Source organism: Meleagris gallopavo, chromosome 3, assembly GCF_905368555.1.
Source record: "Meleagris gallopavo chromosome 3, MGAL_WU_HG_1.1, whole genome shotgun sequence".
Taxonomy (NCBI): Eukaryota; Metazoa; Chordata; class Aves; order Galliformes; family Phasianidae; genus Meleagris; species Meleagris gallopavo.
In genome coordinates this window covers 2,996,890-3,015,704 of record NC_139406.1, presented here as the reverse complement: position 1 = coordinate 3,015,704, position 18,815 = coordinate 2,996,890, and the positions used below count along the sequence as shown (strand labels likewise).

The window sequence follows — 18,815 nt, the reverse complement described above, 5'->3', positions numbered from 1 at the left end:
TTTTTAACATCATTGGCTATACATTTTCACCAGAGTTGAACAAAGCCTGCATGCCACACTTGTGAAAATCTGCATGGCTATCTGGAACATGGCTTGTCTTTCACATCACTGCTACTGCTGTTGAAATGGACCACCCATCACCTCACTGTGTCAGTATCCACGGTTTGGGCTCCACAAATGGTCAGCAGGTGATCATGAATGTCAATGGATACAATTTTTTCCACATGGAGAAATCCAATTATACATCTTTGCTTCATATGCATTTCCATGTTCATTAGATCAGGTCTCATTCTGAGCTAGAACACTTCCAATGATGGGGCACCCAAGATTTCTCTGAGTAACATGTTCTAAAGCATCACTGCTCTCATAGTGCTCTCTTTCTAACATCTAATCTAAATCTATCCTCTTTTAGTTTAAAACTCTCACACTTTGTCCTATCACTACACTGCCTTAGAAAGAGTCTCTCCTTCTCTTTCTTGTAGCCCCCGCCTAAGTAGCAGAATGCTGCTATTAAGGTATCTTCCTGGTGTTTTCTCTAGGCTAAATAAATCCAACCCTCTCATTCCATCTTTGTAGGACTGGTACTCCAGCCCTCTGATCATTTCCACTGCCTTTCTCTGGATCACATCAAAGTCAATACCTTTCATATGTTGGGGGCCTCAGAGCTGAACACAGTACTGCAGGTAGGGTCTCAAGAGAGTGGAGTAGAAAGGGATAATCACCTCTCTCAACCTGTTGGCCACACTTTTTTTTTTTTTTTTCACCCAGGATACAACTAGCTTTCTGAGCTGCAAGTGTATGTTGTCAGATGTCACGTTCTTTTCTTTTTTTTACCCCCAAGTTGTTCTCCTCACGGCTGCTCTCAATCCACTCATTGCCATGCCTGCATTCATTTTTGAGACTTCCCTGGCCCAGGTGCAAGACTACTCACTAGGTCTTCTTGAATTTCATGAGGTTCATGTAGGACTACCTCTCAAGACCATCAGGGTCCCTCTGGATGGCATCCCTATCTTCCATTGCGTTGGCTGCATTACTCAGCTTGGTGTCATCCTCACATTTGCTGAGGGTGCACTCAATTTCATTGTCCACATCACCAACAAAGGTGTTAAATAATACTAATTCTAACAAAGATCCCTTATAGACATCATTCATCATTGTTCTCCACCTCTTACAAGTCTTTCAATGCAACCATTCATTATCTACTGGGCGGCCCATCTGTCAAATTCAGGCCTTTCCATTTTAGAGATATGGATGTTGTATAGGATAGCATCAAAACTTTGCACATGATCAGGTAGCTGGCATCAACTGCTCTTCCCTTACCCACCAATGATGTAATCCTGCTATATCAGGTCACCAAATTTGTCACACATGAATTGTCATGAAGTGAAACCATGTTGGCTATCACAACACCTCTTTATTTTTCGTGTGACTCAGCACAGTTTCCAGGAGGATCTGCTCCATGATCTTGCTGGACACAGAACTGAGACTTACTGGCCTGTAGTTCCCCAGGTCTTCCTTTTTTGCCCTTTTAGAATGGGAGTTGTCTTTCCTCTTTTCCAATCTGTGGGAACATTACTGGATCACCAAAACTTCTCAAGTATGATGGACAATGGCTTAGCAGTTTTGTCTTTCTAAATCCCTCAAGACCTTTGGATGCATCTCATCGGGTAATGTACTTTCAGGTTCTATGGATGGTTTTGCACCTGATCTGCTCCTATAGTGGGCAATACTTAATTCTCCTAATCCATGTCTTTGGATTCTGTGAACTGGGCCTTCTGACTAGAGCAGCTGCTGGAGAAAATTGGGGCAAAAAAAAAAAGGCATTTAGTACTAAAAGGCATTTAGAACATAGAGCCTACTCTATGTTCTAGGTAAGTAAGTCATTTCCATCAGAAGAATGTCCACATTTTCCCTAGTCTTCCTCTATCACTGATGTTCTTGCAGAAGTCCCTCTTGCTGCCCTTGACGTCCCTGGCCACTTCAATTCAACCTTGGCTTTAGCTTTCATAACTTCATCCCTGGCTGAATATATCTACATTCCTCCAAGGCTACCTGTCTGTGTTTCCACCTTCAACAGGCTTTATTTTTGTGTTTGGCCAGGAGCTTCTTGTTCATCCTTGTAGACTTCCTGGCATTTTTCCCTTACTTTCTCTTTGTTGGGCTTCATTGCTCCTGAGGTTGGAGGAAGTGATTGCTGAATACTGACCAACTCTCTAGGATGCCTATTCCCTGCAGGTCTTCATCCCATGATACTCTACCAAGGGAATCCCCTTGGAATCTAAAGTCTGCTTTCCTGAATTTCAGGGCGGTGAGCTTGCAGTGCATCTTCCTCACAGCCCTAAGGATATTGAGCTTCCCCCATTTCATGGGGGAGGCAGCCAGGGCTGCCTTTGACCTTCACGTTCCCCACAAGTCTCTCCTTATTGGTTAGAATGAGGTCCAGCATAGCACCTCTTCTCATTGGCTCCCATATAACTTGGAAAAGGAAGTTATCATCGAGGCACTCCAGGAATCTTTTGGTTGCTTATGCCCTGCTGTGTTAGTCCCTCCAAAAGACATCAAGGTGACTGAAGTTTGCCATGAGGACCAGAGCTCATGAACATGATGCTGCTCCTATCTGTCTATAGAGTGCCTGGACTTCCTGGTCAGCTGACCTATAGCAGACCCTCAATATAATGTCATCTAATCCTGTTTTCCCTTTAATCCTAACCCATAAGCTCTTGGTCAGCTCCTCTATCCACTAGCAGTTTCATGAGCTCCAGCTGATCACAGAAAGTGACCCCCTTTGTTAATTTTCCCTTCCTGTCCTTCCTGATGAGCCTATATACTTTCATTACAACACTCCAGTCACGAATTATTATATGTGAATAGACTGCATGTGAGTGACAAACAAGGAATGTGATTGTTCTTTTCTGATGCACTTTCCATGTCACATTAAAATATGTAAAAACTCTTATTTTGAACAGAGAAATTGGAAACAGTCGGAGACATAACAACATGGAAGCATTACTTTTATGTATATCTAAAAGGTTTATGCATATGTATGTGTAAACATTAGCTTCTCAAAGCAGTCCTCAGTCTGCAGAAATGTTGAGCTTTGAAAGACATTGAAAGAGTTAGGACATTGCATTAAGGGAAAGGTTACCATGTTTTTAGTTCTCCTATATTTTTTAAATGTGGCTAACATTGAATATCTAAACACTTGAAAATCTGCTACCTTGAAGGCTAAGTAAAGCATATTTCTGCTGCAAAGCAGAAATCATGGGGTAAAAAGCTGCAGATCTATTGTGGTTATGCATATAGCTACTTTGGTTATGCATCGTCATAGCCATGCATCTTGCTAAGAGCAGATTATTTTTGTACTTACTGTATTCTTGCAATGAGGTCTAGGAGAGATTGGTAAAACTGCCTATTCAAAATAGGATGGGAAATAAGTTTAATGCATGTAAGCAATAATATACAATATAATATACCTAACAGTAATATCTAGCAGGCATGACAAGACAAAGCCAAGAAACAAAAATCAGCACCCCCTGAACAGAGCCTGCTTGCTGCCTGGGAGCTCTCAGGGTTCTATCAGCATACAATCATAGAATGGCCTGGGTTGAAAAGGACCTCAGTGACCATCTAGTTTCAACCCCCTGCTGTGTGCAGGGTCACCAACCACCAGACCAGGCTGCCCAGAGCCACATCCAGCCTGGCCTTGAATGCCTCCAGGGATGGGGCATCCACAGCCTCCTTGGGCAACCTGTTCCAGTGCCTCACCACCCTCTGGGTGAAAAGCTTCCTCCTAATATCCAACCTAAACCTCCCCTGTCTCAGTTTAAAACCATTCCCCTTTGTCCTATCACTGTCCACCCTCACAAACAGCTGTTCCCCTTCCTGTTCATACGCTCCTTTCAAGTACTGGAAGGCCACAATGAGGTCTCTCCAGAGCCTTCTCTTCTCCAAGCTACACAAGCCCAGTTCCCTCAGCCTTTCCTCACAGGAAAGGTGCTCCAGCCCTCTGATCATCTCAGTGCCCTCCTCTGGACCCGCACCAAGAGCTCCACGTCCTTCCTGTGCTGCGGGTCCCAGGCCTGGACGCAGCACTGCAGACGGGGCCTCACAAGAGCCGAGTAGAGGGGGACAATCACCTCCCTCTCCCTGCTGGCCACCCCTTTTTTAATGCAGCCCAGAACACAGTTGGCCTTCCGGGCTGCAAGTGCACACTGCTGGCTCATGTCCAGCTTCTCGTCCACCAGGACCCCCAAGTCCTTCTCTGCAGGGCTGCTCTCAAGGATGTCTTCCTCCATGTCCCAGTCTGTATGCTTGGGGAAAAACTCTCATGAGACAGTGGCTCTTCTTGAGAAATTTCTTCCTGTGTACACAAGCAAGTTAACCCACTCTAAATGCTGTTGCTTGAAACAAATTTTGAGATTATATTTTGCAAAGCATTTTAAGAACAGCATATTTCTTCTTCAGAGAAAGAAGAGTTACAGATTATTAGATTATTCAGTGTACTTACTCCTTTGATGTGAACTATATGTCCTGGAGGTCCAGGGGGTCCAGGGGGCCCAGGCAAACCAGGAATGCCCTGGTAAAAGAAAGTGAAATAAGGACAATTAGACAGATCTTTTCATTTTGACCTAGGGAACAAAGGATCACAGGATCAGAGAGCACTGTTCAACCAAGAAGTTTTGTGTGAAAGGACTTGAAAGAAGACTGAGCTTTCCATTGCAGGGACCAAGCTAAGTTGGAAGGTGAATTTTAATATTTAGCCCAAATCTATGGAGAACAAAGCAGTCTAAAATTATTATTTCCAAGGGAAAACAAACAGATAAACAAACGTCCAACAAAAGGCATTACAACTTGATTAGGTCTCCAAGATTGATCTGAGACCCCTAGGACTGATGAGATTCACATATTTCAAAGTGTTTGTCAGATAGCCACACACTACTTAGCATCTTCAAGGAACCCTGCTAGCATGTCTGCCTTTTACAAAAAAACTGTATCAACTCTTCACTGTGTCATTTAAAAACTTAGCACCACACCATGTCCAGCTTTCACTCTGCATTGATGTAAGCTTCAGCGAAGCAACACCTCAGCAATAGCTGGAGATCTAATGGATTTTTTATCTTTCCCAAGCACTTGAGGAAGTGCTATTAGAAGATGTAGTCTGTTTTGCTTGCTTGCTTGCTTTGATCTTCCAGCCTAATAAACGTAATCTAGTGACACAAGCTTTAATAGTTTTTGTTAAAGTAGACAATCCAGAAAATTAACCTTGACTCTGTTTGAAGATACTGAGAAATCAATTCAATGTTTACTGACAGGCACTGCTCATGTTTTCTGTTTGTTTTTCTCCTGTTAGAATTTGCCTTATTTCTGGTTTCACTTTCCAGCAACTAGGTTTCTATTAACTAGATCATCTCATCTTAAGCTGATTCCTACCTTTGTATGATTTTTGTGATAAAGTAGTAAGACACCCCTGTCTTCTTCTTCTTTTTTGTTCCAACACATCTCTTATACAGATGAAATATTATTAGCTGCTGTTGTAATAAGAGTGCAATTTTTTTTTCCAGCACAGATTGGTCCATATCAGAGTGGTTACAATAAATACAGTAGAGTGAAACATATTGCTTATGCTCAGTAATGCTTATTGTCGTGTAGCCCAGCGTTCATATTTACCATGAGACCAGTGGAATAAATTCTATTCATAAGAACAGAGTTGCAGCAACAGGACTTTGGTTCATCACTTCTTATTCTATAGTTACAGGATGTGGGTGGGCATGTATGTGCTATCATCTTGGGAGCACTATGCAGTAGTCATTACTCTGGATGCATGTACATGACAACTTAAGCAGGTAATATGTGTCAGTAGGCATCTCCTTGTTTGTAGGATAGCAGATACTTCATGACATACTTATGTACTATTTGGACATATGCTAGTTATTTAAAAGCTCATGGGGAAATCTTCGAACAATGAAGATACTATATAGTTATGAAAAGGATTGACAATCTCAGATCATTTGTTATTTGAAACACCTGTGTAATGAATTTCACATATAACTAACTGTTACATCTGGGATCTGAAGTAAAGAGCTATACATGTAAGAATAGATGGACCCAGAAGTTGACATTCCAATGATTGTTGTCACACAGGAAAAATAGCAGAAACATCTAATCATTTCAAGCCCATTTCAGCTTTTTAGTCCTGTTGTCGTTTTAAAGGAATTGAAAGAAATCAGATTCAATTAACTTTAAGAACTTACATTTAATGCTTCTCCTCGTTCACCTTTCACACCTTTCAGCCCATTCAGTCCTGGGCGGCCCTGAAATAAGTATACATAAGCAGAAAAAAAAGTAGAAATAACATAGTATATGTCAGAAATGAGCTGCTCTGTCTTCATTCAGTTTGAGAGCTTAATACATACTGGGCGTCCTGGGAAACCAAGTTCTCCTTTAGGTCCAGCAGGTCCTATTGGTCCCTGGAAAAAAAAAAAAAAGAAAATGTGATTATGGAAAAAGGCGAAAAAGAGCAAAATTGAAAAAATGCTATATGGAATATATCTATGAGACATATTTTATTAGAAATAGAGGCATAGTTTCACAGTTGCACTAAAAACTAGTCTGTGATTGTTGAAAATGTGCAGAATTTTCTCTTTACTTGTTCTTCTAAATGATCTTGAATGCTGAGAGGGCTGCATATAGCAGTGTACTCTGGTTAGGAAAATATTGATCATCTGAAATGAAACCTGAATTCTCAGCCATTGTAGTGTGTGCAATTCAAGAGTAAGTTGCCATGAATCAAACCCAAATTAAATGTATTAGTCAGTAGAAAAAAAGCTGCTAGTGGTGTATACTTTGTGCATCTGCTTTTGGTTTGCATAGTTTCATTAGTTATTTGTGCATTGGATCCTGAAAGTCTGTAGATGAGACCAAGACTTCAGATAGCTCCAGACTTCTACATGTTTCCTGACAGTTTGGATATGTGGACTCATTGGGCTGGCAGTTGAAACAGATCATTCTTTATACAGGAGTTACCCCTCAGGCCTCACAGGCTGATCAAAGCTACTTCAGACAGAAAGGTCAAGCAGGTCACTCAGAAAAAATAGTCCAGTGCCATGGATGATCTATGATTTGCTATTTGCAAACATAAAGCTTCTAGGCAACCAGTGGTAACAGATCAACAAAAAGCAGTAAATCTGCAGACAGCACAAGCTTTTGTCTGCTGTCAGCTTCCCAAAACTCACCAAAACCACAACTGTCTAGACAATCTCTTTACTTATGAGTCAATCTTTCAGGTTTATTTTTCTTTTTCACTCAGTCTGGTGAGGTACTCGTGAATAACTGGGACTTTAAATGTACATCAAGATTGCACGAGCTGACATCACCAAAGCCACTTTACTGTTTCTTTTGTCAAAGTCTCAGCCTGCCCCAAGCAAATGTTAATGACTCCCTGAGACAGAAGCCAGCAGTCACAGCTATAAGTGAAAGAAGAAAGTGAGGAAGCCACAGAAAAAATGTTTATCAGAAAAGAAAATGTCATTTGCAAAAGCAGGGGAGGTGATTTGTGCAGGCTGACACTACGGTTATCACTCAGGGCTCCTGTTAAATAAATGTGGTGGTTTGCCTTATTGACAGTGAATAGCATAATCAAGCTGGTAAAAAATTCTCATTTCCTCTTTAGCAGGAGGTCTGATTCAGTCTGTCTCTTCCACTTGTTCTACTAACAGCACTAACCTCCTAACTACCCCCAGCCAAAAACCTGCTTGTCTGCATCTAGTCTATTGTGCTCTAAACTCCTGTGATCCTCACTTCTGTACAGATGAAGTCTCAAAGAGAAGGGAAGCTGGGGTATTATTTCAAATTCTGGAAGCTTGTCTGTAAGTTTGTTCTGCCCCAGTAGCACAGAGGAATGATCATGAGTCCTCCACTATCTTGGAGCTGTTCTTGGGGCAGATCTTTGCTTTATATGAAGTGGAACAGAACAGTTGGCACCAATACTTTGATAAGTTAGGCTACAGACTGACTGGCCAAGTACTCTGAAATTTGCATATTGTTGCATATTATTGCATATTACTGCATATTACTGCATATTACTGCATATTACTGCTGCAGACTCCCAGTGACTACAAAAGGGTTTTTACTGGGGGAAAATGTAAAAAGAATCATGCTTATCTGCAGCAATGATCGAGCTAGAGTTATGCACTAAGAATCCCTAGGCACTAAGACACACTAAGACCAGAAACTGGCTGGTCAAAATCTTGAGACAGGCTCTGTCTGCAAAATTATCCCACAGTGTAATCATTCACCAGTCTGGCAAGAAATGAATGGCCCTGTCTATGCACTAAACTGTATGAACTGTATGTGGCAGTAGCAATGTAAACACAATGTTGGGACTGACAGAAAAAAGGACATGTCCTGAAGGATGCATAGCAGTAGGATGAGTGGCAAATGACACAAGCTAGAACAATGAGAAATTTCAAATAAGTGTGAAGAAAAGCTTATTTATCTTGAAGGTCATTATATAACAGGAACTTGCTGGCCAGAGAGGTTTCAACATCTTCTGAGAGATGTCGAAGACTTGACTTTGGCAAGTCCCTGAACTACAGAGACCTGCTTTGGCCAGAGGGGTGCAATAGATGACTCTGAAGTTCACTTTCATTCTAAATTATACAGTATTCAAGCAGTTTATCAACACATCCAGCTAATTGTTTCTAGAGACCACAACAGCTAATGGCAAAGTGTCCTGTTCATCTTAATGCACAGAAACCACAGGATCATAGAATCAAACATAGAATCATAGAAGGGCTTGGGTTGGAAGGGGCCTCAAAGATCATCTAGTTCATTGTCCTGAAGTTGGACTTTGTCAGGTTAATATTCCTTGTGATCTTCAACTCAACCAGGATGTGTTGCTGGTTGAGTTATTGGAGGCAATATGGGTTGCTACAGCCCATATTGCCTCCAGTCCTAACCTCTTTCATGAGCTCATTGGCACTGGGGAGTGTCAGGTCCAGTAACCAAAAAAGCTACTAACAACGAGTAAGGCACAATGGAGATCAGGCTACATCAAAAGCCGATGCAAAGAAAGACTCAGTATTCTTGATCTTTGACAAATAACTAGACTACAATAAATACATTTCTGTTCTAACACTATTGAATCTGTGTAACTGTTCATATTTTATAACAAATTTTTAGTTGTGCTTTCATACAACATTTTGTGACCAGTCAAAGATTTTAGGCCAAGTTTGTGAAACAAAGATGCTAAATCCCAATTTCAGTAAATGGTCTGATGCTACTTCCTAATATGTGGCTTCCTCTGAACCCAAGGGACTTAGTTTCAAATTCTTGTTTCCTATAGAAATGGAGGCTGATACCATCTGTTGTTTTAACTTAAAAAGAATCAGAAAATAATTTAGTTCTAGTCTTACCATTGGTCCCATTGGTCCTACCACTCCAGCTTCACCCTATTGAGGACAGACACATGCAACAATTACAAGGAGAATATCTGCAGTATCTAGCAGAGGTGGCAGATAACAAGGCCACCAAACACTCTGGAAGAACACAAAACAGTATTAACTCACCTTCTGCCCTTTTCTTCCTAGCAATTCAGTTAAAGATCCATCAGCAGCAATGATGGCTCCAGATTCTCCTTTTTCACCCTGCAATTATCGTCAAAGTAGTAATACTTGTTTTCTAAAAAAGACTTTCAATTGCTCTCAATAAATCATCTGTGTGAAATGTGCTCATAAGATCTCTACTAAAGGGAAATGGGCTATTGGCATTTTCCTGTGTACCGTCAGCTTAGATATTAGTTAGTAAATCCTAATGTAACTGTAAATTCTTTATAGAACACTAATTAGAAAGCAAGAATCTTTATTTCTATGTCCTTGGGACATTATGTGATGTCCTTATCTCTACTTCAGTATCACCAATATTTACTTCTGACATTATGCCAACATAATAAAATAGGAGGCGTTATTTTCAGAGCAGCCCTTGTATTATATCAGGTGTTTTTGTTCAGCATTCTTTTAAATTCCACTTATTACATTTTTTTCACACAAGCTTATTAATACTCAAGTTCCTAGTAAAATTAGAATAATAAAACTTATAATGTCACTAAGGATTTGTTATCTAGCACATTTTCTTGTACGTATTTTTCCCTAAGCAATTTCTCTTACCTGTTGTCCTTTGAGTCCTTTCAATCCTGGCAAACCAATATCACCCTTTGGTCCCCGTGGGCCCTAAGCAAAATCAAATCCATAAATCCATAATCCATGGTGACATCTTCTGCAAATACAAAGCTAGACTATTTCACTACACGTCCTTTTAAATAAATGAAACACATAAACTTGAATCACTCTGGTTGTAATCTAAGTCTAGATTTACAAGCCTTAGACTTACAAGATTAAGTTGCTGTCTGAATCAATGTATTCCCTAAAACAAATATCAGATAGAGATAATCTGTTAAAAACAACAAAAGAAAAAACTCTGATGTTTACACATATTCACAGAGGGAAATAGGCAAACATTGACAAGAACAGGAATTCAGCCTAAAATCTTCTCTTTCTTCCCTGTCCTACTTCTTTTTTTACCACTGAGACTGCTTTTCAACAGAATTTCTGAAGTTATATTTTTAAGAAACAGCACAAAAAATATATATTTACCTATAGAGAAATTGCATATTTGAAATCAAGATCGTTTATGTATCCGTTCTCTAGTGAAAGCATTCTGGCCAGATCATGTCAGTTTTATATGCTTCCATAATAAGCACATTCAGAAAAACTTTCTTGTTTACTCTTCAAGAAAAAAAATCAAATTTATGTAATTTCTGTGTTAGTGAAGAGCTAAAGAAAAGGTGTGAAGTAGGGATGGTATTTTCATGTAAAAATTCTGAAAGACTGACAATTAATTATATAATTTACTAAATACTGTCAGCTCTTTTTAACTGAAAAGCATATTAATTTTTTTTAAATCTTATTTATTTTGCATGGTTTCCTGTGCAGCCTACCATACGCAGGACCCAGTAAACAATCTTTTGTATAATTTTGGGCAATTTGCCAACATTATTTATCAATTTCCCCAGTTTTGTCCTTATTCTCAGGCAGTACAAGTAGTCCTGAGTTCATATGCACACATCTAAATTGTAAAACACTCATAACAAGGGAAAATAATGTTATTACATTATATACAAGATAAATATGATAATATAAACAATACTGTAAGTCACAAACCACATAATGCTTATATGGGATAGCAGTAGGACCACAATAGGGAGCATAATATAATGCGTCATTTGATAGTCTGGCTGTGTAATGCTTCCAATGTGGCATCTTTAAAAAAGTGGTTATTCTAAAAAAATGTGTTGAATTTTATATAAGAAAATAACCTGTTGTGTTCTTTGTCCTAAAAGACTAAAGGAATAGTAACCCTAGCAGTTCTCCATAGTGGTGACCAAAAAATAAATTAAAAAAAGGCTTAAGGTAATATGCTTCCATACACAATTGAACACCGTCTTTAGAAGCCCATTTGTACCATTTATTCCTCCTAATTTGCACAGAACTTTTCCTTAGGTAATAATTTTTCATTAGACTACTGTATTTAAACTACAGAACTGACTCTGAGACAAGCAAAAATGTGAGTTGGGCATATAACAGTATATTTCCCAAGGCTAATTTCTACTGTAAACATTGATTAAAGAAATACTCTCTCATAAGAAAATTAATCAGACTTTATATGAATTCTGTTCAATATAATTGTTAAATTATTTAAAACATACTGAAAAACACTTACTTAGACTGCAGAAACATAATACTTACAGGAAATCCTGGTAAACCTGGCTTACCATCTGGTCCCTGCAAAATGCAAAAACTCACTCACAACCACATAATACAGACTTGCAAAATGGTGTGGATTTTCATTGTATTGTCTAATTTGCGAATATTAACTGATCTGAAACTGGATTGAGAACTTCATTCATCCAGTGGTAAAGCTGTGATCATTTCACAATACCTTATGCTTCTAACTTTTTCTGAGACATTCAGATTTACTTTCCAAAACTGAAAGATATCCAGGAAAGTCTGAATGAACATGATGTTTTCCCTGTATGAAAGGCATGCAACTGCAACTCAGACTCTTTTAAGTCTTACAGAATCCAAAATAGAAACCACAGAGGCCCTCTCACCTTTTCCACTGAACCCCTGGTTGCCAGTAGATAAAAAATAGCTCGTCTGCCAGATCATGACTACAAAAGACGGATTGTATTTGTACTGGACATATTTAAGACTGTCCAACTGTGTTGTCTGCAAAATCACTTTAGTTCTCGTTGAAAGCATGTGGATATGGATTACTTGAGTCACTATAATACTCCAATCTTCCCCCAGTCTACGGTCAACTACAAGACTGAGGTTGTGAAACTTTTCTAATTGTAACTACACTTCAAGCTACAGGGCCTACTTCTTTCTGCTGGGACTGTAAAAACTACTACAAATCAATAAATTTCTACTGGGCTCATGTTTATGCCTTTATGATATCCTGTCTTCTAAGGTTTGAAAGGCAACTACCTGCAATAACAGACTTTACACAAGATGGGTCATTCTATGCTGGCATCCTAGTATGTCCAGGGATTAGCATTCTGTACATACACCTTCCTTTTTTTGTCAGGGATTGAATGTGAGAAGTGCTCACAAGTAAGATAATAAGCAAAATAAAATAAACAAACAATTGAATAGACTGCAGCTCAGAGAAGATAGGTTTCTAGTCCTAATTACTGGGATCTAGTCCTAGTAATTTAGAAACCCTTCCAGGAAGCATCCAACTCTTCAAATATTTAACCAAACTGTTTTAAAGCCACATGTCTAGCTGCAAAACAGAGCCAGAAATTTCACATCTGTTGTATTATGAGATTTCCAGATTATTATCCACAGATATAATTGCTGTGAAATTATACACAAGAGCCTGGTATTCCTAGTTGTAATTTCAGGAAGAACTGAAAAACAGAGTGAAAATTTTCATCCCAAGATTTCATGATTTGAAAAACCAGAGTACAAAAAAAGTAGAAAAAAATGCTACGTACATCTGCATCCCTGTTTCTGCATCAGTTTCACATTTCTGTCATTCTGATCGCATTGTTCAGATTCAGAACAAAAGCAACTGCTTCAAGTCCTTTCTTCTAGACAAAAGTTTAAGAACTAATTAATCCACACAGAATATATTTTTCCTTGAAGTACTCACACTGCTTGTCGCTGAAGCTAGCAGGAATTATACAACGTTTTTAAAGCACAGGAAACTCTCAGCTTTGGATACTTAAAAGGGAAAATTAAAGACAGAGCAATTTTGGAGATTTAATAAAGGAGCATATACTCACAGGAGGCCCAAGCAGTTTTTCAATTGCAGTGAAGTTAAGAATTCCTTTTGTATCGTTGAGAAGTAGCTAGAGAAGTAGTTAAGGAACAGTTTATTTCAAATAAAAAAAAGTGCTATGTGCTTTCAAAACAAAGCACATAGGGGTACACATACATTTTTAGAATTCTCTAGAAACTTAAAACATCTTGTTTGAAATGTGGTAAGAAAACCACAAGTAAGGACACAGGAAATGTTAGCTAATACAACTTTTGTTACGGATCTGGAATAACAATATGTAGCACTTGCATTTCACTCATTATGTAAGGATTTCAGAATGTTTTAAAAACTCTCATTAACTGACGCTCATACATTTTTAAGTTGAAAACTGTGACTTTGTGTGTTGTCTGTGGTCATTTCTCCACGGTCAAGATTAAAATAAAAATTTTATACTCCAGTATGTCACTGGCATTCTGAGACGGTGAATCTATCTGACCACAATCTATCTTGTAAATTCAAAGTTAGAATTATGTTCTGAACATGTCTGCATCATACAATGCAGTGTAATGGTAGTGATTCTTCAGTTAGCCCTGATCACACTTCTGTTGGTGCAGTGCAAAGAAATCAATGAAACGAGCCTGGATCCCCAAAACTGTGTAGTTTATCTGGAGTAGTACCATAGCTAATGAGTTCTCAGTCTTCAGATGCCCAAAAAGAGAAAAGTAATAACAATGTTTTTATACTTCTTTCTATCCTGGTATTAGTAAGCTGTACATTAGCTCAGACATCCCTTCAGATATTGAAAGCCCCAGAGGATATACCCCTGCTGCTAAGTGACAGAGGCAAACTGGTAACAATAGACAAGGAGAAGGCTGAGGTACTCAATAAGCTTTTTGCCTCGGTCTTCTCTGATAACTGATCATCACACAGATCTCTAACAATTGGTTTGGAAGAAGGGTACTAGGAAGCAATGTCCCTCCCATTGTGAGTGAAGATCACATTCATGACCACCTGAAGAACCTGAACATCCACAAGGCTATGGGTCCTGTGAGATGCATCCCAGGGTCCTGGGGGAATTGGCTGATGGGGTCACTAAGCCATTCAATTACATTTGAAAAGTCATGGAAATCATGAAGTCCATGGAGACTGCAAAAAAAGGCAACATCACATCCATTTTTAAGAAGGCTAAAAGGGATGGCCTGGGGAACTACCAACCTGTCAGTCTCATCTCTGAGCTAGGAAAGATCATGGAGCAGGTCCTCCTGGAAGCTATGCTAAGACACATGGAAGACAAGTAGGTGATTTGGGAGAAACAGCATGGCTTCACAAAGGGCAAATCCTGCCTTACCAAATGAGAGGCCTTCTATGATGGTGTAATGGCATTCAGTGGGCAAGGGAAGAGCCACTGATGTCATCTATCTGTACTTCACGTAGGCCTTTGACCTGTTTCCCCACAACATCTTTCTTTCCAAATTAGGAAGATATGAATTTGAAGGGTGGACTGTTCTGTGGATGAAGAACTGGCCCGGGTGAACATAATGAAGTTCATCAATCCAAGTGCAAGGTCTTGCACCTGGGTTATGGCAACCCACACTATCAATACGAGCTAGGGAATGTATGGATAGAGCACAGCCCTGACAAAAAGGACTTGAGGATACTGGTGGATGGGAAGGTAAATATAAGCCAGCAATGTGCCCTTGCAGCCGAGAAAGACAACTGTATTCTGGGCTGCATCAAAAGAAGCATGGCCAGCATGGCCAACAGGTTGAGGGAGGTGATCCTTCTACTCTGTGCTGGTGAGGACTCATCTTGAATACTGTATCCAGGTGTGGAGTCCTCAGCACAGAAGAGACATAAAGCTGTTGGAGCGCGTCCAGAGGAGGGCCACAAAAATGAGTGGAATACTCCTCCTCTGAGGACAGGCTATGGGAGAGCTGAGGCTCTTCAACCCAGAGAAGAAAAGGCTGCGAGGCAACCTGGTAGCAGCCTCTCAGTATCTAAAGGAGAACTATAAGAAAGAAGGGGACAGACTCTTCAGCAGGGTCTGTGCTGACAGGACTAGGGGAAATGGTTTCAAAGTGAAAGAAGGAAGATTTAAGTTCGATATAAAGAAAAAGTCTTTTACAGGGAGGGTGGTGAGGCACTGGAACAAGTTGCCCAGAGATGTGGAGGAAGCCACATGTGTCCCTGGAGACATTCAAGGCCAGGCTGGACCAGGCTCTGAGCAATGTGATCTAACCTCGTGGATGTCCCTGTTCACTGCAGGGGATTTGGACTAGATGACCTTTAAAGGTGTCTTCCTCGTTTAAGGATTCTATCATTTTAAGCATAGAATTAAATTAATGAAGTTGGTCCTGGACTTTTGGTCCAAATTCCTGTTCAAAGCTGGTCAAAGTAGATCAGGTGCAAGAGTCTTGAAAACCTTGTGGGATGGAAATGCCAGTTATTCTTAGTAACCAATTCCAGTATTTGAGCATCCTTGAAGAAAAACAAAACAAAACAAAAAAACCCATCTTAAATCACAGAATCACAGAATCACAGAATTGTACGGGTTGGAAGGGACCTCCAGAGATCATCGAGACCAACCCCCTGCCAAAGCAGGTTCCCTACACCAGGTCGCACAGGTAGGCATCCAGGCGAGACTTGAATATCTCCAGAGAAGGAGACTCCACAACCTCCCTGGGCAGCCTGTTCCAGTGCTCCGTCACCCTCACCGTGAAGAAGTTCTTACGCACATTTGTGCAAAACTTCCTATGCTGCAGCTGATGTCCGTTTCCCCTCGTCTGGTGGCCACTATCCCCTCATCAAGGTCATTGATGAAGATGTTGAACAAGACCGGACCCAGCACAGACCCCTGCGGGACACCACTGGTTACAGGTCTCCAGCCAGACTCTGCACCACCAACGACGACCCTCTGCGCTCTGCCAGTCAGCCAGTTCTCAACCCACCTCACTGTCCACTCATCTATCCCACACTTCCTCAGCTTTGTTATAAGGATGTCGTGGGAGACAGTATCAAATGCCTTTCTAAAATCAAGGTAGATTACATCTACCGCTCTTCCCCCATCCACCCAGCATGTGACAGCATCATAGAAGGCCACCAAGTTGGTTGAGCACGACCTCCCCTTGGTGAACCCATGCTGACTACTCCTGATAACCTCCTTTTCTCCCAGTTGTCTGGAGATGGTATCCAGCACAAGCTGTTCCATCACCTTTCCAGGGACAGAGGTGAGGCTGACAGGCCTATAATTACCCGGATCTTCCTTCTTGCCCTTTTTGAAGACCGGAGTGACATTGGCTATCCTCCAGTCTTCAGGGACCTCCCCTGTTATCCAAGACCTCTCAAAAATGATGGAGAGCGGTTCGGCAGTGACCTCCGCCAGCTCCCTCAGCACACGTGGATGCACCCCATCAGGTCCCATGGACTTGTGGACCTTAGTACTGCCTAGGCGCTCACGCACGTCCTCTTTCCTGACTAAAGGGAAGTCTCCCATTCCCCAGACCCTCTCACTAATCTCCAGGGTGTGGGATTTCTGCGGGAGAGCCTTTTCACTGAAGACGGAAGTAAAGAAGGCATTCAGTATCTCTGCCTTCTCAGCATCCCCCGTTACCAGAACCCCCCCCTCACTTAGTAAGGGGCCCACATTCTCTCTAGTTTTCCTTTTGCTGTTAACATACTTGAAGAAGTCTTTTTTATTATCCTTTATCACTTTAGCCAGATTCAATTCCAGACGGGCTTTAGCCTTCCTTGTTGCATCCCTGCAGGCCCTGACTACATTCCTATATTCTTCCCAAGTGGTCAGACTTTTTCCACATTTCATGGACCTTCTTCTTTCCTTTGAGCTTGCGCATGAGCTCCTTGCTCATCCACAAAGGTCTCCTGCCACCTTTTCCCGATTTCTTGTTCACAGGGAAATGCCTTATATCTAATCAGAATTTCCCACGTTCCAACTTGAATGAAGCACAGAGCTGGTGATACTCCCACTTTGAGCAGGAGTTTGAAGTAGATGATTTTCAGATATCCTTTCCAACCAACATTTCTGTCTATCTATATTTCTGCTCACCAAGGACTTAGCATGACAACTCTATGTGAGATGCTAAGAATGGATAATAGTTAAAAAAAAAATAAAAAAAAATGTGTGGGATTGGCTAGTCCATGGGATGTCTATATATTTGCTGTCAACAGGAAATAGTGTAGGTGAATGATTGGACTAGATGATTTTGGAGGTCTTTTCCAACCTCGATGATTCTATGATTTTAAGATGTTTTGGTATTCTTTTGTCAGTTTGAAAGGGAATTCATCCTAAACTTTAGCTATCATTACTGCTAACTAGTATTTTTGCAAGGGCTAATGTACAAAAAACAAACCTGACTCCACAAAATACATGCAGATAGAGGATACTGGGCAGTTTTAGCTTTAGCTAGAAGCTGAAGCTTGTAGTATTTTACCCTTCAATACTTCTAGGTTTTGCTTATACTGCAGTCAGTACTCTGGCTTGTATAGTGAATACCTGCTAGAAAAAACAATGCTATGTCTCTCTCCTCCATGTTGATGTGACTCACATACCTTGTTATGTTAAACATTCCCAGTTTTGTATTTCTCAGGTTTTTTTGTTTTGTTTTGTTTTTTTGTTTTTTTAATGTGACTTTCATGAGTTGTGCACAATCACTTGGAGAGTTTGAGAGAAGCTTTCAAAATTATCCCGTAATTCTTGTATGCAAGCTATTTACCCTTTTCCCTTCCCCTTTAATTCTTTTCAAGATATACTCATTAGATGCAGAGAGATATTAAGCTCTTTTGTTTGTTCATTTTAAGGAGTGGACTTAGGACCTGAACATTAACTGTCAGTTAGGCAACTGCTTGGGATCTCTTAACTTTAAGTAGAGTTACAAAGAATTTGATGCTTGACAAATGCACTTACCTCTGGTATGGCTATGACTGGTCCTGGTGGTCCAGGTGGTCCTGGTTGTCCAGGTGGACCCACAATATCCTTCCCATCCTGTCCTGGTTCACCCTATTTCAACAACATTACACGTAGAAATCCCATTTAGTAAATGCTACACTTCACATAGTTTCTCAGAAAGAATTAAACCATCCAATCTCACCTGAGGTCCTGGGTCACCCTTCTCCCCTTTTGGACCCTTTGCGTGATAAAAAAAAAAACAACAGGTGTAAATGATTTTAAACAGAAAATTTTGAAACTTCGTTCTAACTTCAGAAAATGCAGAAGAGTGAAACACAGGCACATCACAATCCCCAGCCTTCTGAAAGCGCAAATGGGACTCAGATCCTTCGTGGGTCTGATGTTTAAAATTATCTGACAATGTTCACAAAAAGCAAATGAAAACACACCGTATGATTAGTTGGGCATTAATTCAACAAGCCTTTCTTTCACTGTAATGATATCAGATGTGCCTGGCTGCTTCTTTCTTTTTCATCATTGACCACCTTAGTTATGTTCCAGATTGCCTAATGAACGGAGCAGGAAAACA

At 40.4% G+C, this 18,815-nt stretch overlaps 1 protein-coding gene across 2 annotated transcripts in view; it reads right to left on the bottom strand.

Moving 5' to 3' along the window:
• Positions 1-18,815, bottom strand: part of COL15A1 (collagen type XV alpha 1 chain) — a 106,688-nt gene that overhangs the window by 29,327 nt on the left and 58,546 nt on the right. For both annotated transcript variants that reach the window (XM_085220053.1, XM_085220054.1), the window contains exons 14-24: positions 18,429-18,464; positions 18,245-18,337; positions 13,349-13,414; positions 11,802-11,837; positions 10,164-10,226; positions 9,567-9,644; positions 9,414-9,449; positions 6,414-6,467; positions 6,252-6,311; positions 4,508-4,576; positions 3,368-3,409 (exon numbers count right to left, since the gene is read on the bottom strand). In XM_085220053.1, the coding sequence (XP_085076179.1) occupies positions 3,368-3,409; positions 4,508-4,576; positions 6,252-6,311; positions 6,414-6,467; positions 9,414-9,449; positions 9,567-9,644; positions 10,164-10,226; positions 11,802-11,837; positions 13,349-13,414; positions 18,245-18,337; positions 18,429-18,464 (633 nt within the window). The remainder of the gene's footprint in view (positions 1-3,367; positions 3,410-4,507; positions 4,577-6,251; positions 6,312-6,413; positions 6,468-9,413; positions 9,450-9,566; positions 9,645-10,163; positions 10,227-11,801; positions 11,838-13,348; positions 13,415-18,244; positions 18,338-18,428; positions 18,465-18,815) is intronic.